This window comes from Ranitomeya imitator, chromosome 3 (genome assembly GCF_032444005.1).
Source record: "Ranitomeya imitator isolate aRanImi1 chromosome 3, aRanImi1.pri, whole genome shotgun sequence".
In the NCBI taxonomy this organism is placed as follows: domain Eukaryota; kingdom Metazoa; phylum Chordata; class Amphibia; order Anura; family Dendrobatidae; genus Ranitomeya; species Ranitomeya imitator.
The window spans coordinates 169,589,612-169,614,858 of NC_091284.1; the positions used below are offsets into that span (position 1 = coordinate 169,589,612).

The window sequence follows — 25,247 nt, forward strand, 5'->3', positions numbered from 1 at the left end:
AGACAGGGGATGGGTCCTGTGTTGTATACAGGCAGTGGATGGGGTTATGTGCTGTATACCAGCAGTGGATGGGTCCTGTGCTGTATACATTTCAAAAACCTGACCTGCACATCCAAACATAGACTAAGTGTGAACAGGTGCTGAACCTAGAGTCGCCAACTCGTATATAGTTAAATAAATAAGGCAGCACACTGCAGCGCTAGAACATACAAACTTGAAATACGAAATTTGAACTGCATTACTGCACTAGAAATATGAAAAATGAGAGCGTTTAGCGCATAAAAATGGCCAATTTTATGTGTACCTGGTAGCCACTTTACGGCATCTCTCTTATACCAGGTCCTACGCTTGCCTTACCTCGCTGAGAATAAACGTCTACATCTGAATGGGTACATGTGAAACCTCTTCCTAGACTAAAATTCTCTCTCTCTATGGAGGGGTATTGGACCTGCTGTAATTAAAACACCTGTGGCTAGAAGGCGGAGTGCACGATCAGAAGGCTAGAGAATACATTTCAAAAACCTGACCTGCACATCCAAACATAGACTAAGTGTGAATAGGTGCTGAACCTAGAGTCGCCAACTCGTATATAGTTAAATAAATAAGGCAGCACACTGCAGCGCTAGAACATACAAACTTGAAATACGAAATTTGAACTGCATTACTGCACTAGAAATATGAAAAATGAGAGCGTTTAGCGCATAAAAATGGCCAATTTTATGTGTACCTGGTAGCCACTTTACGGCATCTCTCTTATACCAGGTCCTACGCTTGCCTTACCTGGCTGAGAATAAACGTCTACATCTGAATGGGTACATGTGAAACCTCTTCCTAGACTAAAATTCTCTCTCTCTATGGAGGGGTATTGGACCTGCTGTAATTAAAACACCTGTGGCTAGAAGGCGGAGTGCACGATCAGAAGGCTAGAGAATACATTTCAAAAACCTGACCTGCACATCCAAACATAGACTAAGTGTGAACAGGTGCTGAACCTAGAGTCGCCAACTCGTATATAGTTAAATAAATAAGGCAGCACACTGCAGCGCTAGAACATACAAACTTGAAATACGAAATTTGAACTGCATTACTGCACTAGAAATATGAAAAATGAGAGCGTTTAGCGCATAAAAATGGCCAATTTTATGTGTACCTGGTAGCCACTTTACGGCATCTCTCTTATACCAGGTCCTACGCTTGCCTTACCTCGCTGAGAATAAACGTCTACATCTGAATGGGTACATGTGAAACCTCTTCCTAGACTAAAATTCTCTCTCTCTATGGAGGGGTATTGGACCTGCTGTAATTAAAACACCTGTGGCTAGAAGGCGGAGTGCACGATCAGAAGGCTAGAGAATACATTTCAAAAACCTGACCTGCACATCCAAACATAGACTAAGTGTGAACAGGTGCTGAACCTAGAGTCGCCAACTCGTATATAGTTAAATAAATAAGGCAGCACACTGCAGCGCTAGAACATACAAACTTGAAATACGAAATTTGAACTGCATTACTGCACTAGAAATATGAAAAATGAGAGCGTTTAGCGCATAAAAATGGCCAATTTTATGTGTACCTGGTAGCCACTTTACGGCATCTCTCTTATACCAGGTCCTACGCTTGCCTTACCTCGCTGAGAATAAACGTCTACATCTGAATGGGTACATGTGAAACCTCTTCCTAGACTAAAATTCTCTCTCTCTATGGAGGGGTATTGGACCTGCTGTAATTAAAACACCTGTGGCTAGAAGGCGGAGTGCACGATCAGAAGGCTAGAGAATACATTTCAAAAACCTGACCTGCACATCCAAACATAGACTAAGTGTGAACAGGTGCTGAACCTAGAGTCGCCAACTCGTATATAGTTAAATAAAAAAGGCAGCACACTGCAGCGCTAGAACATACAAACTTGAAATACGAAATTTAAACTGCATTACTGCGCTAGAAATATGAAAAATGAGAGCGTTTAGCGCATAAAAATGGCCAATTTTATGTGTACCTGGTAGCCACTTTACGGCATCTCTCTTATACCAGGTCCTACGCTTGCCTTACCTCGCTGAGAATAAACGTCTACATCTGAATGGGTACATGTGAAACCTCTTCCTAGACTAAAATTCTCTCTCTCTATGGAGGGGTATTGGACCTGCTGTAATTAAAACACCTGTGGCTAGAAGGCGGAGTGCACGATCAGAAGGCTAGAGAATACATTTCAAAAACCTGACCTGCACATCCAAACATAGACTAAGTGTGAAGAGGTGCTGAACCTAGAGTCGCCAACTCGTATATAGTTAAATAAATAAGGCAGCACACTGCAGCGCTAGAACATACAAACTTGAAATACGAAATTTGAACTGCATTACTGCACTAGAAATATGAAAAATGAGAGCGTTTAGCGCATAAAAATGGCCAATTTTATGTGTACCTGGTAGCCACTTTACGGCATCTCTCTTATACCAGGTCCTACGCTTGCCTTACCTCGCTGAGAATAAAGGTCTACATCTGAATGGGTACATGTGAAACCTCTTCCTAGACTAAAATTCTCTCTCTCTATGGATGGGTATTGGACCTGCTTTAATTAAAACACCTGTGGCTAGAAGGCGGAGTGCACGATCAGAAGGCTAGAGAATACATTTCAAAAACCTGAACTGCACATCCAAACATAGACTAAGTGTGAACAGGTGCTGAACCTAGAGTCGCCAACTCGTATATAGTTAAATAAATAAGGCAGCACACTGCCTTAACAGTTTGTATGTTCTAGCGCTGCAGTGTGCTGTCTTATTTAACTATATACGAGTTGGCGACTCTAGGTTCAGCACCTGTTCACACTTAGTCTATGTTTGGATGTGCAGGTCAGGTTTTTGAAATGTATTCTCTAGCCTTCTGATCGTGCACTCCGCCTTCTAGCCACAGGTGTTTTAATTACAGCAGGTCCAATACCCCTCCATAGAGAGAGAGAATTTTAGTCTAGGAAGAGGTTTCACATGTACCCATTCAGATGTAGACGTTTATTCTCAGCGAGGTAAGGCAAGCGTAGGACCTGGTATAAGAGAGATGCCGTAAAGTGGCTACCAGGTACACATAAAATTGGCCATTTTTATGCGCTAAACGCTCTCATTTTTCATATTTCTAGTGCAGTAATGCAGTTCAAATTTCGTATTTCAAGTTTGTATGTTCTAGCGCTGCAGTGTGCTGCCTTATTTATTTAACTATATACGAGTTGGCGACTCTAGGTTCAGCACCTGTTCACACTTAGTCTATGTTTGGATGTGCAGGTCAGGTTTTTGAAATGTATTCTCTAGCCTTCTGATCGTGCACTCCGCCTTCTAGCCACAGGTGTTTTAATTACAGCAGGTCCAATACCCCTCCATAGAGAGAGAGAATTTTAGTCTAGGAAGAGGTTTCACATGTACCCATTCAGATGTAGACGTTTATTCTCAGCCAGGTAAGGCAAGCGTAGGACCTGGTATAAGAGAGATGCCGTAAAGTGGCTACCAGGTACACATAAAATTGGCCATTTTTATGCGCTAAACGCTCTCATTTTTCATATTTCTAGTGCAGTAATGCAGTTCAAATTTCGTATTTCAAGTTTGTATGTTCTAGCGCTGCAGTGTGCTGCCTTATTTATTTAACTATATACGAGTTGGCGACTCTAGGTTCAGCACCTGTTCACACTTAGTCTATGTTTGGATGTGCAGGTCAGGTTTTTGAAATGTATTCTCTAGCCTTCTGATCGTGCACTCCGCCTTCTAGCCACAGGTGTTTTAATTACAGCAGGTCCAATACCCCTCCATAGAGAGAGAGAATTTTAGTCTAGGAAGAGGTTTCACATGTACCCATTCAGATGTAGACGTTTATTCTCAGCGAGGTAAGGCAAGCGTAGGACCTGGTATAAGAGAGATGCCGTAAAGTGGCTACCAGGTACACATAAAATTGGCCATTTTTATGCGCTAAACGGTCTCATTTTTCATATTTCTAGTGCAGTAATGCAGTTCAAATTTCGTATTTCAAGTTTGTATGTTCTAGCGCTGCAGTGTGCTGCCTTATTTATTTAACTGTGCTGTATACAGGCAGTGGATGGGTCCTGTGCTGTATACAAACAGTGGATGGGTTATGTGCTGTACACAGGCAGTGGAAAGGGTCCTGCTCTATATACAGGCAGAGGATGGGGTCCTGTGCTATATACAGGTAGTGGATGGGGTCCTGTGCTGTATACATGCAGTGGATGGGTCCTTTGCTGTATATAGCCAGTAGATGGGGTCCTGTGCTGTATACAGACAGGAGATGGTTCCTGTGCTGTATGCAGGCAGTGAATGGGGTTATGTGCTGTATACAGGCAGTGGATGGGGTCCTGTGCTGTATACAGGCAGTGGATGGGTCCTGTGCTGTATACCGGCAGTGGATGGGTCCTGTGCTGTATACAGGCAGTTGATGGGTCCTGTGCTGTATACAAACAGTGGATGGGTTCTGTGCTGTACACAGGCAGTGGAAAGGGTCCTGTTCTGTATACAGGCAGAGGATGGGGTCCTGTGCTGTATACAGGTAGTGGATGGGGTCCTGTGCTGTATACATGCAGTGGATGGGTCTTGTGCTGTGTACAGCCAGTAGATGAGGTCCTGTGCTGTTTACAGACAGGAGATGGCTCCTGTGCTGTACACAGGCAGTGGATGGGGTTCTGTGCTGTATACAGGCAGTGGATTGGTCCTGTGCTGTATACAGGCAGTGGAAGGGGTCCTGTGCTGTATACAGGCGGTGGATGGGGTCCTGTGCTGTATACAGGTGGTGGATGGGTCATGTGCTGTATACAGGCAGTGGATTGGATCCTGTGCTTTATACAGGCAGTGGATGGGTCCTGTGCTACATACAGGCAGTGGATGGGGTCCTGTGCTATATACAGGCGGTGGATGGGGTCCTGTGCTGTATACAGGCGGTGGATGGGGTCCTGTGCTGTATACAGGCGGTGGATGGGGTCCTGTGCTGTATACAGGCGGTGGATGGGTCCTGTGCTGTATACCGGCAGTGGATGGGTCCTGAGCTGTATACCGGCAGTGGATGGGGTCCTGTGCTGTATACAGGCAGTGGATGGGTCCTGTGCTGTATACAGGCAGTGGATGGGTACTGTGATGTATGCCTGCAGTGGATGGGGCCTGTGCTGTATACAGGCAGTGGATGGGTCCTGTGCTGTATACCAGCAGTGGATGGGTCCTGTGCTGTATACAGGCAGTGGATGGGTCCTGAGCTGTATACCGGCAGTGGATGGGGTCCTGTGCTGTATACAGGCAGTGGATGGGGTCCTGTGCTGTATATAGACAGGGGATGGGTCCTGTGCTGTATGCAGGCAGTGGATGGGGTTATGTGCTGTATACAGGCAATAATAATAATAATAATAATAATTTTTTATTTATATAGCGCCAACATATTCCGCAGCGCTTTACAAATTATAGAGGGGACTTGTACAGACAATAGACATTACAGCATAACAGAAATACAGTTCAAAACAGATACCAGGAGGAATGAGGGCCCTGCTCGCAAGCTTACAGACTATGAGGAAAAGGGGAGACACGAGAGGTGGATGGTAACAATTGCTTTAGTTATTCAGACCGGCCATAGTGTAAGGCTCGGGTGTTCATGTAAAGCTGCATGAACCAGTTAACTGCCTAAGTATGTAACAGTACAGACACAGAGGGCTATTAACTGCATAAAGTGAATGAGAACATGATGCGAGGAACCTGTTTTTTTTTTTTTTTTTTTATTATAAATAGGCCACACAGGGATCGTTAGGTTACTGCATTGAGGCGGTAGGCCAGTCTGAACGAGTGAGTTTTCAGGGTACGCTTAAAACTGTGGGGATTGGGGATTAATCGTATTAACCTAGGTAGTGCATTCCAAAGAATCGGCGCAGCACATGTAAAGTCTTGGAGACGGGAGTGGGAGGTTCTGATTATTGAGGATGCTAACCTGAGGTCATTAGCGGAGCGGAGGGCACGGGAAGGGTGGTAGACTGAGACCAGAGAGGAGATGTAGGGTGGTGCTGAGCCATGGAGTGCTTTGTGGATGAGGGTAGTAGTTTTGTACTGGATTCTGGAGTGGATGGGTAGCCAGTGTAATGACTGGCACAAGGTAGAGGCATCGGTGTAACGGTTGGTGAGGAATATGATCCTGGCAGCAGCATTCAGGACAGATTGGAGCGGGGAAAGTTTGGTAAGAGGGAGGCCGATTAGTAGAGAGTTACAATAGTCCAGACGAGAATGAATAAGTGAAACAGTAAGAGTTTTTGCAGAGTCGAAAGTAAGAAAAGGGCGAATTCTAGAAATGTTTTTGAGATGCAGGTAAGAAGAGCGAGCCAGTGATCGGATGTGGGGGGTGAATGAAAGGTCAGAATCAAGGATGACCCCAAGGCAGCGGGCATGTTGCTTTGGAGTAATGGTGGAACCGCACACGGAGATGGCAATGTCAGGCAAAGGTAGGTTAGTAGAGGGAGAGAACACAAGGAGTTCAGTTTTTGACAGGTTCAGTTTCAGATAGAGGGAGGACATTATGTTAGAGACAGCGGTAAGACAATCACTGGTGTTTTCTAATAAGGCAGGCGTGAGATCAGGAGAAGATGGTACTGGAAACCAAATCTACTGATTGTTTGTCCAATAGGGGCAGTATACAACGAGAAGAGGAGGGGGCCTAGGACTGATCCGTGAGGAACCCCAACAGTAAGGGGAAGGTGAGAGGAGGAAGAACCAGCAAAACATACAGTGAAGGATCGGTCAGAGAGATATGAGGAGAACCAGGAGAGAACGGTGTCCTTGAGGCCGATGGAGCGGAGCATAGTGAGGAGGAGCTGATGATCCACAGTGTCGAATGCTGCAGAGAGATCCAAGAGAATTAGCATGGAGTAGTGACCATTAGATTTAGCTGTTAGTAGGTCATTAGAGACTTTAGTGAGGGCAGTTTCAGTAGAGTGTAAAGAGCGGAAGCCAGATTGAAGAGGGTCGAGAAGAGAGTTATCTGAGAGATAGCGGGTAAGACGGGAGTGGACCAGGCGTTCGAGGAGTTTAGAGATGAAGGGAAGATTAGAGACAGGTCTATAATTAGCGGCACAGTTTTGATCGAGGGATGGTTTTTTAAGTAATGGATGTATGATGGCATGCTTAAATGAGGAGGGAAACATACCGGAAGTGAGGGAAAGGTTGAATATTTTTGTTAGGTGAGAGGTGACAGCCGGGGAAAGGAACTGGAGGAGATGTGACGGAATGGGGTCACTGGTGCAAGTGGTTGGGCGAGAAAATGCAAGGAGCCTGCTTACTTCTTCTTCTGGATTGGATCCTGTGCTGTATACAGGCAGTGGATGGGGTCCTGTGCTGTATACCGACATTGGATGGGTCCTGTGCTGTATACAGGCAGTGGATTTGTCCTGTGCTGTATACAGGCAGTGGAAGGGGTCCTGTGCTGTATACAGGCGGTGGATGGGGTCCTGTGCTGTATACAGGTGGTGGATGGGTCATGTGATGTATACAGGCAGTGGATTGGATCCTGTGCTTTATACAGGTGGTGGATGGGTCCTGTGCTGTATACAACCAGTGGATGGGTCCTGTGCTGTATACAGGCATTGGATGGGTCCTGTGCTGTATACAGGCAGTGAATGGGTCCTGTGCTGTATACCGGCAGTGGATGGGTCCTGTGCTGTATACCGGCAGTGGATGGGTCCTGTGCTGTTTACCGGCAGTGGATGGGTCCTGTGCTGTATACAGGCAGTGGATGGGTCCTGTGCTGTATACAGGCAGTGAATGGGTCCTGTGCTGTATACCGGCAGTGGATGGGTCCTGTGCTGTATACCGGCAGTGGATGGGTCCTGTGCTGTATACCAGCAGTGGATGGGTCCTGTGCTGTATACAGGCTTTGGATGGGTCCTGTGCTGTATACAGGCAGTGGATGGGTCCTGTGCTGTATACAGGCAGTGGATGGGTCCTGTGCTGTATACCGGCAGTGGATGGGGTCCTGTGCTGTATACAGGCAGTGGATGGGTCCTGTGCTGTATACAGGCAGTGGATGGGTCCTGTGCTGTATACAGGCAGTGGATGGGTCCTGTGCTGTATACAGGCAGTGGATGGGTCCTGTGCTGTATACAGGCATTGGATGGGTCCTGTGCTGTATACAGGCAGTGGATGGGTCCTGTGCTGTATACCGGCAGTGGATGGGGTCCTGTGCTGTATACAGGCAGTGGATGGGTCCTGTGCTGTATACAGGCAGTGGATGGGTCCTGTGCTGTATACAGGCAGTGGATGGGTCCTGTGCTGTATACAGGCAGTGGATGGGTCCTGTGCTGTATACAGGCAGTGGATGGGTCCTGTGCTGTATACAGGAAGTGGATGGGTCCTGTGCTGTATACAGGCAGTGGATGGGTCCTGTGCTGTATACAGGAAGTGGATGGGTCCTGTGCTGTATACAGGCAGTGGATGGGTCCTGTGCTGTATACAGGCAGTGGATGGGTCCTGTGCTGTATACAGGCAGTGGATGGGTCCTGTGCTGTATACCGGCAGTGGATGGGGTCCTGTGCTGTATACAGGCAGTGGATGGGTCCTGTGCTGTATACAGGCAGTGAATGGGTCCTGTGCTGTATACCGGCAGTGGATGGGTCCTGTGCTGTATACCGGCAGTGGATGGGTCCTGTGCTGTATACCGGCAGTGGATGGGTCCTGTGCTGTTTACCGGCAGTGGATGGGTCCTGTGCTGTATACAGGCAGTGGATGGGTCCTGTGCTGTATACAGGCAGTGAATGGGTCCTGTGCTGTATACCGGCAGTGGATGGGTCCTGTGCTGTATACCGGCAGTGGATGGGTCCTGTGCTGTATACCAGCAGTGGATGGGTCCTGTGCTGTATACAGGCATTGGATGGGTCCTGTGCTGTATACAGGCAGTGGATGGGTCCTGTGCTGTATACAGGCAGTGGATGGGTCCTGTGCTGTATACCGGCAGTGGATGGGGTCCTGTGCTGTATACAGGCAGTGGATGGGTCCTGTGCTGTATACAGGCAGTGGATGGGTCCTGTGCTGTATACAGGCAGTGGATGGGTCCTGTGCTGTATACAGGCAGTGGATGGGTCCTGTGCTGTATACAGGCATTGGATGGGTCCTGTGCTGTATACAGGCAGTGGATGGGTCCTGTGCTGTATACCGGCAGTGGATGGGGTCCTGTGCTGTATACAGGCAGTGGATGGGTCCTGTGCTGTATACAGGCAGTGGATGGGTCCTGTGCTGTATACAGGCAGTGGATGGGTCCTGTGCTGTATACAGGCAGTGGATGGGTCCTGTGCTGTATACAGGCAGTGGATGGGGTCCTGTGCTGTATACAGGCAGTGGATGGGTCCTGTGCTGTATACAGGCAGTGGATGGGTCCTGTGCTGTATACAGGCAGTGGATGGGTCCTGTGCTGTATACAGGCAGTGGATGGGTCCTGTGCTGTATACAGGCAGTGGATGGGTCCTGTGCTGTATACAGGCAGTGGATGGGTCCTGTGCTGTATACAGGCAGTGGATGGGTCCTGTGCTGTATACAGGCAGTGGATGGGTCCTGTGCTGTATACAGGCAGTGGATGGGTCCTGTGCTGTATACCGGCAGTGGATGGGGTCCTGTGCTGTATACAGGCAGTGGATGGGTCCTGTGCTGTATACAGGCAGTGGATGGGTCCTGTGCTGTATACAGGCAGTGGATGGGTCCTGTGCTGTATACAGGCAGTGGATGGGTCCTGTGCTGTATACAGGCAGTGGATGGGTCCTGTGCTGTATACAGGCAGTGGATGGGTCCTGTGCTGTATACCGGCAGTGGATGGGGTCCTGTGCTGTATACAGGCAGTGGATGGGTCCTGTGCTGTATACAGGCAGTGGATGGGTCCTGTGCTGTATACAGGAAGTGGATGGGTCCTGTGCTGTATACAGGCAGTGGATGGGTCCTGTGCTGTATACAGGAAGTGGATGGGTCCTGTGCTGTATACAGGCAGTGGATGGGTCCTGTGCTGTATACAGGCAGTGGATGGGTCCTGTGCTGTATACAGGCAGTGGATGGGTCCTGTGCTGTATACCGGCAGTGGATGGGGTCCTGTGCTGTATACAGGCAGTGGATGGGTCCTGTGCTGTATACAGGCAGTGGATGGGTCCTGTGCTGTATACCGGCAGTGGATGGGGTCCTGTGCTGTATACAGGCAGTGGATGGGTCCTGTGCTATATACAGTCAGTCAGACAGGACATAAATATTGCTGATCGCGGGGAATGTGATCGTGCTGCCACCTGGTGGTCAGAAGACAGCATTACATCGTGTACATTCCTAGTGCAGAGGCGTAGAGAGCAGCCTCTGTCTGCAGACATGCCTCCTTCTGTTCTCTGTACCATGGGTTCTGGGAGGAGTCATCACTTCCCCCCGGAATCAACATGGCCCTGCAAGGGTTGTTTGCCAGGCTGAACTGCAGGGAGTACAAGAACTGGATGAAGGCCGGACACTGCCTGCTGCTGCTGCAGAACCGCCTGCAGGGATACATAGACAAGGAGATGCAGACATTTCACCGGCAGCTGGCCAACACGGTCACTGCACCGAGGCAAAGGAAATGCCAGTGCAGGGTGAAAGGCAAGCAGGTAGGAGATGGCAGAGGTGCAGGTGGCAGGGGGTCAGTAATGTAGTGGTGCCAGGACAGCCAGCCTGCCCTCCTCTAATTACTGGTACCCAAAGTATGGTCAGCAGCATTTCTCCCTGGCATCAGATAATCTCTATACCTGTAAGTGTTGGGTTGTGCTTGTATGTCATGTAGTGTCAGCGTCTTGTATGTCATGTAGTATCAGTGTCTTGTATGTCATGTAGTATCAGCGTCTTGTATGTCATGTAGTATCAGCGTCTTGTATGTCATGTAGTGTCAGCGTCTTGTATGTCATGTAGTATCAGTGTCTTGTGTGTCATGTAGTATCAGTGTCTTGTGTGTCATGTAGTATCAGTATCTTGTATGTCATGTAGTATCAGTGTCTTGTATGTCATGTAGTATCAGTACCTTGTATGTCATGTAGTATCAGTGTCTTGTATGTCATGTAGTATCAGTACCTTGTATGTCATTTAGTATCAGTGTCTTGTATGTCATGTAGTATCAGTGTCTGGTATGTCGTGTAGTATCAGTGTCTTTATGTCATGTAGTATCAGCGTCTTGTATGTCATGTAGTATCAGTTCGTTGTATGTCATGTAGTATCAGCATCTTGTATATCATGTAATATCAGTGTCTTGTATGTTGTGTAGTATCAGTGTCTTGTATGTTGTGTAGTATCAGTGTCTTGTATGTCATGTAGTATTAGTGTCTTGTATGTCATGTAGTATCAGTGTCTTGTATGTCATGTAGTATCAGTGTCTTGTATGTCATGTAGTATCAGTTCGTTGTATGTCATGTAGTATCAGCATCTTGTATATCATGTAATATCAGTGTCTTGTATGTCATGTAGTATCAGTGTCTGGTATGTCATGTAGTATCAGCATCTTGTATATCATGTAATATCAGTGTCTTGTATGTCATGTAGTATCAGTGTCTTGTATGTCGTGTAGTATCAGTATCTTGTATGTCATGTAGTATCAGTTCGTTGTATGTTATGTAGTATCAGCGTCTTGTATGTCATGTAGAATCAGTGTCTTGTATGTCATGTAGTATCAGCATCTTGTATATCATGTAATATCAGTGTCTTGTATATCATGTAATATCAGTGTCTTGTATGTCATGTAGTATCAGTGTCTGGTATGTCGTGTAGTATCAGTATCTTGTATGTCATGTAGTATCAGTTCGTTGTATGTTATGTAGTATCAGCGTCTTGTATGTCATGTAGTATCAGCATCTTGTATATCATGTAATATCAGTGTCTTTTATGTCATGTAGAATCAGTGTCTTGTATGTCATGTAGTATCAGTGTCTTGTATATCATGTAATATCAGTGTCTTTTATGTCATGTAGTATCAGTGTCTGGTATGTCATGTAGTATCAGTGTCTTTATGTCATGTAGTATCAGTATCTTGTATGTCATGTAGTATCAGCATCTTGTATGTCATGTAGTATCAGTATCTTGTATGTCATGTAGTATCAGTATCTTGTATGTCGTGTAGTATCAGTGTCTGGTATGTCGTGTAGTATCAGTGTCTTGAATGTCATGTAGCATCAGTACCTTGAATGTCATGTAGTATCAGCGTCTTGTATGTCATGTAGTATCAGCGTCTTGTATGTCGTAGTATCAGTACCTTGAATGTCATGTAGTATCAGCATCTTGTATATCATGTAGTATCAGTGTCTTTTATGTCATGTAGTATCAGTGTCTGGTATGTCGTGTAGTATCAGTTCTGGTCTGTTTCTCATCTATATCTGGTGCTAGGAAACCTGGGCATCTGATTGCCCAATGGGCACTGAATAGTCACATTTGTAAATCCTTTGGGGGTTTCACATTCCGTACCCTCACCGCTCCATATCAGACATATCTGGTGTGATGTGAGAGGTTTGTTAAGGCTGTGGTCATGACATGTCTTTGTTATTAATGTTTGGCACCAAAGATAACTCCTTGATGTAGGGCAATACAGCGGCTTGTGAAAGTATTCAACCCGACCCCACCACCTCACATTTGAAGTGAGTTTGGGGATCAATACGACAAAAGTGACACCATTCTTAAAACTACACCCCTAAAGGTGCGCAAAACCACATTCAAGAAGTTTATTAACCCTTCAGGTGCTTCACGAGAACTAAAGCAATGTGGAAGGAAAAAATGAACTTTATTCACAAAAATTTACTTTAGACCCAAACGTTTTTATTTTCACAAGGGTATCAGGAGAAAATAGACCACAAAATTTGTTGTGCAATTTCTCCTGAGTACACCGATTCCCCGTATGTTTGGGAAAGCCACTGTTTGGGTGCATGGCAGGGCTCAGACGGGAGGGAGCACTGTTTGACTTTTGAACCCAAAATTGGCTGGAATTAATGGTGGTGCCATGTCAAGTTTGGAGACCGCCTCATGTACCTAAACAGTGGAAACCCCCCCAATACCAACTCTAACCCCAACACACCCATAACCACAAACCTAACCCCAACACACCCCTAACCCTAATCCCAACCATAACCACAACCCTAACTCTAACCATAACCCTAACCCTATCCCTAACCTTAACTTTAGCACAACTCACTTTAGCCCAACCCTAACCCTAACTTTAGCCAACTCACTTTGGGCCATATTGTGTCCACCAAGATGGTGACATGGCACCTACGCAATAGCATCTTTCATATCGCCGATAGATTCTACTTCGCAGGTGCCACTGGCGCCATTTTGAGACAGATTTTTTTTTTCTGAATAAATTTATATCAGCAAATAAAATAAATGCATATTATAGATGCCGCCTGCCTGCTGAAGGGGAGTTTTTTGTTTTTCATTCAATAAATATAATATTTAGTATGTAAAATAGGGGGCAGGTCTCTAAGGAATCAGTGACCTGTCATAAGCCATCAGTATGAACCACATAAAGACTATCCCCCACAGGTCGCCCCAGAGCACGGACATATCATTAACTCAAAACTGAGAATAGAGCCACAACCACAAGACGGATTTAATCAACCAAGGGATCTTTATCATTGTAGTCAGTATAACGGCGCCGACCTGACACTGTCTGTAGGTTACTGTACACAATCCTGCTGACAGGTTCCCTTTAATGCTGTTGCAGCCTCTGTGGACTATCAGAAAAGTTGAGTATACACTGACAGACCATGTGACACTTACATTGCACACAGGTGGACTTCTTTTCACAAAACATGTAACTTATCAAGGTAATTGCTGGCACCAGACATTTTTAGAGGTTTCATTACAAAAGGGGTGAATACATATGCACATGACAATTTCTAGTTATTTGATCCCATAAATGTAATGTATGCCTATATTTTTCTCTTACTTAGACTATTTAATGCTGATGCATCACACATAAATCGGATTACAAAAATATTTAAACACAGGTTGCGATGTAACAAAATAGGTAAAAAGCCACAGGAGGTGAATACTTTAGCAAACCACTCAGGGGCGTAACAACTGCGGTCGCAGGGGTCGCGACTGCGACGGGGCCCACAGTGTTTTCAGGGCCCGCCCAGTCCAGCAAACAAGTAGCAGGGGAAGGAGACAAGTCACACACGCATCCTGCTGGCCACGCCCACAGCTTCCCCAGACTTTCAAGGGAACCTATCACCCCGAAAATCGCGGGTGAGGTAATCCCACCGGCATCAGGGGCTTATCTACAGCATTCTGTAATGCTGTAGATAAGCCCCCGATGTTACCTGAAAGAGGAGAAAAAGACGTTATATTATACTCACCCAGGGGCGGTCCCGCTGCTGGTCCGGTCGGATGGGCGTCTCTGGTCCGCTGCGGCGCCTCCCATCTTCTTTCCATGACGTCCTCTTCTGATCTTCAGCCACGGCTCCGGCGCAGGCGTACTTTGCTCTGCCCTGTTGAGGGCAGACAAAGTACTGCAGTGCGCAGGTGCCGGGCCTCTGACCTTTCCGGCGCCTGCGCACTGCAGTACTATCCTCTGCCCTCAAGAGGACAGAGCAAAGTACGCCTGCGCCGGAGCCGTGGCTGAAGATCAGAAGAGGACGTCATGGAAAGAAGATGGGAGGCGCCGCAGCGGACCGGAGACGCCCATCCGACCTGACCAGCAGCGGGACCGCCCCTGGGTGAGTATAATATAACGTCTTTTTCTCCTCTTTCAGGTAACATCGGGGGCTTATCTACAGCATTACAGAATGCTGCAGATAAGCCCCTGATGCCGGTGGGATTACCTCACCCGCGATTTTCGGGGTGACAGGTTCCCTTTCAGCAGTGTGCGGCGAGTGGGCGTGTCCGTGAAGGACATGTGACCTAGCAGAAGGGCCGTGCGTGTCACTGACTGAAGCTGGAGAGATGGCAGGCATTAGCTGGTGAGTGATGTGCTGCTTACACCTGACACACACACACACACACACACACACACACACACACACCTACCTGTTCTATGTGCACAGGACCTGTGATGAGGTCACAGGAGGGGAGGAGTCAGGGGTCACATGATCAGTGGCCTCAGTGTATGCACTATGCAGGACTCTGCTGTGCTTGATTGTCATGGTGCTGAATGAGGGGATGTTTATGTAATAGAGCCGTGTGTGTACAAGGTGTACAGAGCGGAGCCGTGTATGTGTGTAGTGGAGCAAGGTGTACGGAGCGGAGTCAGGTGTGTACGAGGTGTACAAAGCTGAGCCGTGGGTGAAAGAGGTGAGCGGATTCGTGTATGTATGGGGTGTATGGAGCGGTGCTGCGTGTGTAAGAGGTGTATGGAGCGGAGCCGCGTGTGTAAGAGGTGTAAGGAGCGGAGCCGCGTGTGTACAAGGTGTACGGAGCGGAGCCGCGTGTGTACAAGGTGTAGGGAGCGGAGCCGCGTGTGTACAAGGTGTAGGGAGCGGAGCCGCGTGTGTACAAGGTGTAGGGAGCGGAGCCGCGTGTGTACAAGGTGTACGGAGTTCGCGGAGCGAAGCCGCGTGTGTACAAGGTGTAGGGAGCAGAGCCGTGTGTGTACGGGTTCTCGGAGCGAAGCCGTGTGTGTACGGGCTGTACACGGTTGTGGGCAGAGCCCAGCATGTGCACTGTGGGGGAGTATTGCGTGTACTTGCCAGTGTCAGAATGTGCAGTGCGTATGCTCCAGAGCCAACCAGTACACCCAATACACCCCCACACTGCACAGGTCTGGAAATGACGCACTGCAGCGTCATACCAGGAAGAAACAGCACACAGAGTTCAAACGCCAGGAGTGCGCTTGGAATTAGAGCGAGGGAGGACATATTACTATAGGGACATGTTAGTTATAAAATCATTTTTCTCAGCGAGTACAGGGCAGTATTAGGTCAGACTATGCAACATTGCAACACAACTATAGTGTGCGAAATGAATAGGGAAAATGTGAATTTCGGTGGGAAATATTTTGGCGCGGGGGGGGGGGGCCCCATTTGAAAGTTCGCATCGGGGCCCCTCACTTTGTAGTTACACCACTGAAACCACTGTATATTACATACGGGTGCATATTAGGCCCCTAAGCTCCATTTATATCCACATGGTGTACTGAGCAATTCATGCTGGGATGTCTATGTATTGAACAGTTGGGCCCACTTTTCAGTACAGAAAATATGTGTATATATATCCTAGGAGGGGCCCTATAAATTCATGCCTTACAAAAAGGCAGCACAGCAACTCAGTGGTTAGCGCTGTAGACTGGGGTCCTGGGTAGAAATCCCACCACGAATAACATCTATTTTTCTGACTACAAGACACTTTTTTCCCCAAAAATTTTTTGGGAAAACGGGGGGTGCGTCTTATCGTCGGAATGTACTTACAATTAGTTTGGTGGCAGCAGAAGTTGGGCGATTCTTTCGGTGGTCCGACACTGCTGGGCGATAATCTCACTCTCATCCCAGCCTGGAGCAGCTGGTGGGGCAGGTTCAGTGGTGCGGCAGGTTCAGTGGTGTGGGGGCTCCAGCAACATTTTGTGAAAGCCCGGAGCCCCCGCACTTCCATTGTCTCGACGCTGTGGTCTTCGGGAAAATGGCCGCCTGAGGCGTCGCATGCGCAGATTGAGAAATCAAGCTGTGAAGGCATCGGCCGTGAAGTGGCTTCTAAGCTCAATTTCTCAGAGATAGCACAACAGATTACTACAGAACAGGTATCATTATTGTACTAAGAGCTGTACAGCCATATCACTAGTTTCAGGAGTAAAATCATCTTGATAGATTCATTTCCATGTTTCAAACATGGCAAAAACATTGCTATGAGGTAAATAAATGCAACGCTTGTGAACGCAGCATTAGCATTGAAGGAGGTTTGGGTCTTTATTAGGCTATGTTCACACTTTGCGGATTTTGCTGTGGATCCGCAGCGGATTTGACCGCTGCGGATCTGCAGCAGTTTCCCATGAGTTTACAGTACAATGTAAACCTATGGGAAACAAAAAACGCAGTGTACATGCTGCGGAAAAAACCGCGCGGAAACGCTGCGGATTACATTCCGCAGCATGTCACTTCTTTTCTGCGGATTTTCACCTGCTCCAATAGAAAACTGCAGATGAAAATCCGCAGAAGAAACCGCAGTAAAAACCGCGATAAATCCGCAGTAAAAACCGCGACGGGTTTTCACTGCGGATTTTGGAATTCTGCTGTGGAAAAATCCGCAGTGGAATCTGCAAAGTGTGAACATAGCCTTACCAGACACATCTTGGCTATTTTATAAGTGTGTTGGTTAAATGGCTTAAAATCTTAGAAATGTGCCCCTGCTGTGTACTGTGTAATGGCCGTGTCTGACCGTGCAGGAACGTGGTCTGATCACACCACATCTCCTGGGCAGATCTATTGATTGAAATGAACTTTTATTTATGAGAAAACCACTTTAAAATGGCTCAAAGTAGTGCCAATTTTTTTTTTCGCCGCACACCAATGGTCTATAATGAGCTTGCGTGGGGTCCATGGTGCACATTGACAGTACTAAGACCAGTTATATGCTCATCTGAATGAGCCCCAATGGTTGTTCTACACCATGTTGTGCATTTGAGGCCAAGTGATGGCACCCACGAAGCCGAGAGGGAATAATTGAGAGGGACGGCTCTCTCCTTTATAGTCTGGTAACTAAAATCTTGTTTTTCTTGCAAGTTCGTACCAAGTTGTCCTACTTGTGCTCAGTGGAAAAAAATCATCCTAGCACATCATAACAACAGAAATGGAGAAATACACTGGGGGAACAGCGATCCGTCATTGTGGTCATCGCATTACTGGGAAGTAGCTAAGGTAATGTGTCTACCATCAACAAAGAGCGAATTCCATACCGATATTATGATTCTATACAACCCAGGGTCACACGATAGTATGAAAAATCGGTCCGATTCTCATCCAGAAAAATGGGACGTTTTTGTTTTTAACTTGTCATCCATGTGCTGTCCATATGCAATTCTTTTTTACTCAACAACTATTGATTATTTACAGGACCATTTAGTTTCCTATGCCACAGAAATGCAATGTATGGCCACGTTCACAGGTTCAGTATTTGGTCAGTATTTTACCTCAGTATTTGGTCAGTATTTAGTCAGTATTTTACCTCAGTAATTGAAGCCAAAATCAGGAGAGGAACAATCAGAGGAAAAGTTTAATAGAAACATGTCACCACTTCTGCATTTATCACCCACTCCTGGTTTACTGATGTAAAATACTGACCAAATACTGAGCATTTGAATGCGGCCTATTTGTAAAAATCGGATGCTATAGTGTGGCCCAGTATGAAATCGAATTTATTGATCACACGAATAGACTTGATTGTTTCATCTGATTTTTGGAGGAAAATCAAGCTTTCTGAGATTTTCACATGCAGAATCAGTCAGTGAAAAAAAATTCTTCATCTGCACCTTGGTCCAAGTACGATCTTTTTTTTTTTTTTTTTTTTAATGGATTGCACTCGGACCGTAAATACGGTAATGTACTCAAGCCCTAATAAGCGACATATTCTGCGTATTCAACAAATATATTCTGTAAGAAATAACATATCTTATCCCCACAATGCATAACAAATCTGCTCGGAATCAACTCGAAAACTGACCTATAGTGCAGATTTTAAACAGTTACTCCATTTTCCGCCATTCATGGCCTGCATGGGAATAACTGCTTCTAGGGAACTATAACGTTATTCTGGTCTTGGCTATGTAGAAATGGAAATAAATCTTTTTAATTTGTATTTGAAATCTCCCCAAATCTATGTGAACATAATTGCTGTAGTATCAGTCCACAGCAGCTGCTGAATCCACAACCGTCTTCTGCTGTGATTTGTGATTCAGACCACTTCATGATGTTTTGTAGGTGTATATGCCACGAGGACAAACCCACTTCAATGGACCCCAGGAGTGTGATGCAGCAGCTCTACTCAACTTGATAAATAATTGTGATCATTTCAGAGTATCAAACATATCGAGGGTCAGAGAGGTAATCTTTACATTTATTACTACTGTCTATTGCTTTCCAAAGAAATAAAAGCTACTAAAAGAGGGTCTGCAACGAATTTGAACATGTTAAACTTGCCGCATCATGAAATAGTGGCCACAGACTTGAAAAAAAATAGTTTTCATTTTTAAATTTCTCATCTCCATTGCAGAAATATTAGCTTGTAAAGGTTAGGCCACTTTCCCACTAGCGTCGGTAGGGGGCTGTCGCCATGCGTCAGCCCGACATACCGACGCACGTTGTGAAAAAAATGAACAACGGGGGCAGCGGATGCAGTTTTTCAACGCATACGCTGCCCCATTGTAATGTCCGGGGAGGAGGGGGCGGAGTTCCAGCCGCGCATGCGTGGTCGGAAATGGCGGACATGACGCACAAAAAAAGTTACATGCAACGTTTTTTGTGCCGACGGTCCGCCAAAACACGATGCATCCGTCGCACGACGGATGCGACCTCTGGCCATATGTCGCGATGCGTCAGCTAATGCAAGTCTATGGAGAAAAAATGCATCCTGCGGGCAACTTTGCAGGATGCGTTTTTTCTCCAAAATGACGCATTGCGACGTCCGTCACACAACGCAAGTGTGAAAGTAGCCTTAGAGTCTAATTTTTACTTTGATCAAGATAGCGTTACCAGAGATCCCAGAGAATGTCAGACTTTGCTTTCTCTGTGTGAAATGTAATGACCCAGCTTACTGCAAACATCTACTGTGATCACGCAAGCATGAGATTTGAGCACAGCTTTGTGTCATTACAAACACACAATATCTGCAGCTCACATCTCACAGCACTGTCAGTGTAGGGGGGGGGGGAGGAAATACAGCAAAACAGTGTGTCATTACAAACACTTGTTTAACTGTCATAAGCCACTGCCAGCCCCGCTCTACTCCTTATATCCCTACACTAACTGTATCATGGGATGAGAGCTGCAGATGGAGAGATGTTTGTAATGACACACAGGTCTGCTCTACTCCCCTCCCCCACTTGTAACCACAGTAGATGCCAGCAGTGAGATTTGTGAGGAGAGCAGGTCTATATGTCACGACATGTTTCACACAGAGAAGGCCGGGTATGACCATCTTTGGGGGTGTGCTTTTTTTTGTCCCTGCATGATGCCTCCTGCTTATGATTGGTCATAGTCACACAGGGGAAAAAGTAATCGTCACCAGAGACAAATCTCTGGTAATATCCCCTTGGTCTTAGCAAAAATTAGAATGTAAACTTTACAAGCTAATGCTGTATCTTCACATCGGAGAAGAGACATAATAAAATCAATTATTCGACTTATGTGGGTTACAGAGTTACAATACGGGAAGGCTACATCCACCTCTGCATCCATGGAGACAGATTAATGCATTAGACTTGAGAAAAACAATAGGTCAAAGGGCACCAAGTGGTAAAAAAAAAAGAGGAAATTGATGGCAGGCGCCATTGTAAACCATGTAAAGCTACGTTCACACTAGCGTTGCGCCGCCCTGCGTCGGCGACGCAACGCGCGACGCACGAAAAAACGCGCGTGCGTCGTTTTTTGACCAAAATCGGACGCACAGAAAATGCAACTTGTTGCATTTTCTTGCGTCCGACGCTAGCGTCGGAAACGACGCAAGTGTCGAAAAACGCCACCCTAAAAACGCACGCGTCCCCTATGTTAAACATAGGGGCGCGTCGCCGCTGCGTCGCCGGCGCAACAGCGACGCACATTGGCGGAACGCCAATGTGAACGTAGCCTTACACGGTTTGTTTGCTTTTTTTTTACGTCAGGAACTCTTAGTACCCCCGTATGGTTACTCTTAAGGTACCTTCACACTGAACGATATCTCTAGCGATCCGTGACGTTGCAGCGTCCTGGCTAGCGATATCGTTCAGTTTGACACGCAGCAGCGATCAGGATCCTGCTGTGATGTCGTTGGTCGCTGCAGAAAGTCCAGAACTTTATTTCGTCGCTGGACTAACTGCAGACATCGCTGAATCGGCGTGTGTGACGCCGATTCAGCGATGTCTTCACTGGTAACCAGGGTAAACATCGGGTTACTAAGCGCAGGGCCGCGCTTAGTAACCCGATGTTTACCCTGGTTACCAGCGTAAACGTAAAAAAACCAAACACTTCATACTTACATTCCGCTGTCTGTCCCCGCTGTGCTTTCCGGCCGCTGTGCTCACAGTCAGTGCAGGAAAGCACAGCGCCGGGGACAGACAGCGGAATGTAAGTATGTAGTGTTTGTTTTTTTTACGTTTACGCTGGTAACCAGGGTAAACATCGGGTTACTAAGCGCGGCCCTGCGCTTAGTAACCCAATGTTTACCCTGGTTACCAGGGGACTTCGGGATCGTTGGTTGCTTGAGAGCTGTCTGTGTGACAGCTCTCCAGCGACCAAACAGCGACGTTGCAGCGATCAACATCGTTGTCGGTATCGCTGCAGCGTCGCTGAGTGTGAAGGTACCTTTATTGTAAAGCCATGTTCACAAGTTCAGTATTTGGTCAGTATTTTTCATCAGTATTTATAAGCCCAAATCAGTAATATTACATTATTCTTACATATATTATTTCTCTTTGCAGGTAATAAAGTGCAGAAATGAGTTGTTTCACTCTTTTGATATGAAGGTCTCCTCTTCGTGGTTGAAAAACTTTGGGCAAAAAATGCATAATTTAGTTTCTGAATTCACACATGTACCTGGCATTGCAGGGGATGGTGAGAAAATGCAGAAGGTAATAGTCTACTGTATGGTACTTACTGGGTTTTTTTTTATTTAAAGGTGTTGTCTCATAAAAGAATAATATGACATATTATCTACAGTCATGGCCAAAATTTTTAAGAATGACACCAAAATTATATTTTCACATGATCTGCTGCCCTCTGGTTTTTATTAGTGTTTGTCTGATGTTTATATCACATACAGAAATATAATTGCAATCATATTATGAGTACCAATAGGTTATATTGACAGAATGAGTTAATGCAGCAAGTCAATATTTGCAGTTTTTGACCCTTCTTCTTCAAGACCTCTGCAATTCTCCCTGGCATGCTCTCAATCAACTTCTGGACCAAATCCTGACTGATAGCAGTCCATTCTTGCATAATCAATGCTTGCATTTTGCCAGAATTTGTTGGTTTTTGTTTGTCCACCCGTCTCTTGATGATTGACCACAAGTTCTCAATGGGATTAAGATCTGGGGAGTTTCCAGGCCATGGACCCAAAATCTCTATGTTTTGTTCCATGAGCCATTTAGTTATCACCTTTGCTTTATGGCAAGGTGCTCCATCATGCTGGAAAAGGCATTGTTGGGCGCCAAACTGCTCTTGGACGGTTGGGAGAAGTTGCTCTTGGAGGACATTCTGGTACCATTCTTTATTCATGGCTGTGTTTTTAGGCAAGACTGTGAGTGAGCCGATTCCCTTGGCTGAGAAGCAACCCCACACATGAATGGTTTCAGGATGCTTTACAGTTGGCATGAGACAAGACTGGTGGTAGCGTTCACCTCTTCTTCTCCGAAAGCTGTTTTCCAGATGTCCCAAACAATCGAAAAGGGGATTCATCAGAGAAAATGACTTTGCCCCAGTCCTCAGCAGTCCACTCCCTGTACCTTTTGCAGAATATCAGTCGGTCCCTGATGTTTTTTCTGGAGAGAAGTGGCTTCTTTGCTGCCCTCCTTGAAACCAGGCCTTGCTCAAAGAGTCTCCGCCTCACAGTGCGTGCAGAAGCACTCACACCAGCCTGCTGCTATTCCTGAGCAAGCTCGGCACTGCTGGTAGTCCGATCCCGCAGCTGAAACAGTTTTAAGATACGGTCCTGGCGCTTGCTGGTCTTTCTTGGGCGCCCTGGAGCCTTTTTGACAACAATGGAAGCTTTCTCCTTGAAGTTCTTGATGATGCGATAGATTGTCGACTGAGGTGCAATCTTTGTAGCTGCGATACTCTTCCCTGTTAGACCATTTTTGTGCAGTGCAATGATGGCTGCACGTGTTTAGAGATAACCATGGTTAACTGAAGAGAAAAAATGATACCAAGCACCAGCCTCCTTTTAAAGTGTCCAGTGATGTCATTCTTACTTAATCATGACTGATTGATCGCCAGCCCTGTCCTCATCAACACCCACACCTGTGTTAATGGATCAATCACTAAAACGATGTTAGCTGCTCCTTTTAAGGCAGGACTGCAATGATGTTGAAATGTGTTTTGGGGGTTAAAGTTCATTTTCTGGGCAAATATTGACTTTGCAAGTACAGTAATTGCTGTTATGCTGATCACTCTGACATTCAGGAGTATATGCAAATTGCCATTAGAAAAAATGAAGCAGTAGACTTTGGAAAAATTAATATTTGTCTCATTCTCAAAATTTTTGTCCATGACTGATATATATATATATATATATATATATATATATATATATATATATATATATATATTTAATACAGCGCAAGATAAAAGCCGGTAATTCAATTGCCAGCTTTTCCTATTTCCTTCACAAACCCGACAGGATATGAGACATGGTTTACATACAGTAATCCATCTCATATCCCTTCATTTATTACATATTCCTCTTTAGTAATGTAAGAAGTGTCTTTGTGTCAATTTTGGCGTCTCTAGCTATTAAATTAAAGGGTTAAATCCCGGAAAAAATTGGCGTGCGCAATTTTATCCGCCAGAGTGGGAAAGCCAGTGACTGAGGGCAGATATTAATAGCCTAGAGAGGGACCATGGTTATTGGCCCCCCCCCCCCCCCCCCCCCCCGGCTAAAAACATCTGCCCCAGCCACCCCAGAAAAGGCACATCTTGCATGCCTTTTCTGGGGTGGCTGGGGGCCAATAGCCATGGTGCCTATTCTGGTGCTTAGCCTCTCTCTTCCCACTGCCCTGTAGTGGTGGGATATGGGCAGGGGCTGGCTGGCAAATTTTAGCCTGGGGGGCAAGCGCACAGCAGTGGCCCATGAGTAGCGACCCATCCTTAAAAGGGTTTTTGGATCTTAAGCTACATGTCTACAGACACTATGTGTGAATCCTCATATCGTGAGCACTGTGATGATTCTCTGGTGCCAGCGCCGGGAACAGGTGGTCTTGTTACTGCAAGCATGCGAATATATAATATATATATTTTGACACACACACGCACAGTCCCACTGTATAATGAGACAAACACAGGGCCGGACTGGGACAAAAAAGCAGCCCTGCCTGCCACACAAACCCATATCCATTTAAAGGGAACCTGTCACCCCGTTTTTTCAGATTGAGATATAAATACTGTTAAATAGGGCCTGCGCTGTGCGTTACTATAGTGTATGTAGTGTACCCTGATTCCCCACCTATGCTGAGAAATACATTACCAAAGTCGCCGTTTTCGCCTGTCAATCAGGCTGGTCTGGTCAGGTGGGCGTGGTGACATCGCTCTTTTCTTCCCCAGCTTTCCGTTGGTGGCGTAGTGGTGTGCGCATGTCCAAGTTCCGAATTCCCTGCGCGCACGTGAAGAAACAGCGCGCGATCTGCGCTGTTATCCCTTTCATCGGTGGGGGCGGCCATCTTCCTGGGGCCGCGTGTGCGCAGATGGAGTGCTCTGCTGCACGGGGCTTCAGGAAAATGGCCGCGGGATGCCGCGCGTGCGCAGAAGAGATCGCGGCGACCATTTTCCCAAAGCCGAGATGCAAACTCGCCCCAGGAAGATGGCCGCCCCCACCGATGAAAGGGATAACAGCGCAGATTGCGCGCTGTTTCTTCACGTGCGCGCAGGGAATTCGGAACTTGGACATGCGCACACCACTACGCCACCAACGGAAAGCTGGGGAAGAAAAGAGCGATATCACCACGCCCACCTGACCAGACCAGCCTGATTGACAGGCGAAAACGGCGACTTTGGTAATGTATTTCTCAGCATAGGTGGGGAATCAGGGTACACTACATACACTATAGTAACGCACAGCGCAGGCCCTATTTAACAGTATTTATAGCTCAATCTGAAAAAACGGGGTGACAGGTTCCCTTTAAATGGGTTTTCCAATATTTTTTTTTTTACTTTCCCATTAAAAAACCCTGAAAGTAATAAACCAGTAATGACCTTCCCAACTTCCCAAAGTCCAAAGTCACCTCTCTGACAATAGAACAGGAGGAGCGGAACTGTGCAGTGTATATATACAGGACAGGAGGAGTGGTACTGTGCAGTGTATATACAGTGGGGCAAAAAAGTATTTAGTCAGTCAGCAATAGTGCAAGTTCCACCACTTAAAAAGATGAGAGGCGTCTGT

The 25,247-nt window shown here is 46.4% G+C and overlaps 1 protein-coding gene across 1 annotated transcript in view; it reads left to right on the forward strand.

Moving 5' to 3' along the window:
• The first annotated feature begins 10,311 nt into the window (after positions 1-10,311).
• The window catches only part of LOC138673047 (uncharacterized protein CXorf38-like), a 32,225-nt gene continuing 17,289 nt past the window's right edge, over positions 10,312-25,247 (forward strand). The window contains exons 1-4 of the mRNA XM_069761605.1: positions 10,312-10,609; positions 17,687-17,821; positions 18,881-19,003; positions 21,574-21,723. Coding sequence (XP_069617706.1) covers positions 10,409-10,609; positions 17,687-17,821; positions 18,881-19,003; positions 21,574-21,723 — 609 coding nt within the window. The 5' untranslated portion in view covers positions 10,312-10,408. The remainder of the gene's footprint in view (positions 10,610-17,686; positions 17,822-18,880; positions 19,004-21,573; positions 21,724-25,247) is intronic.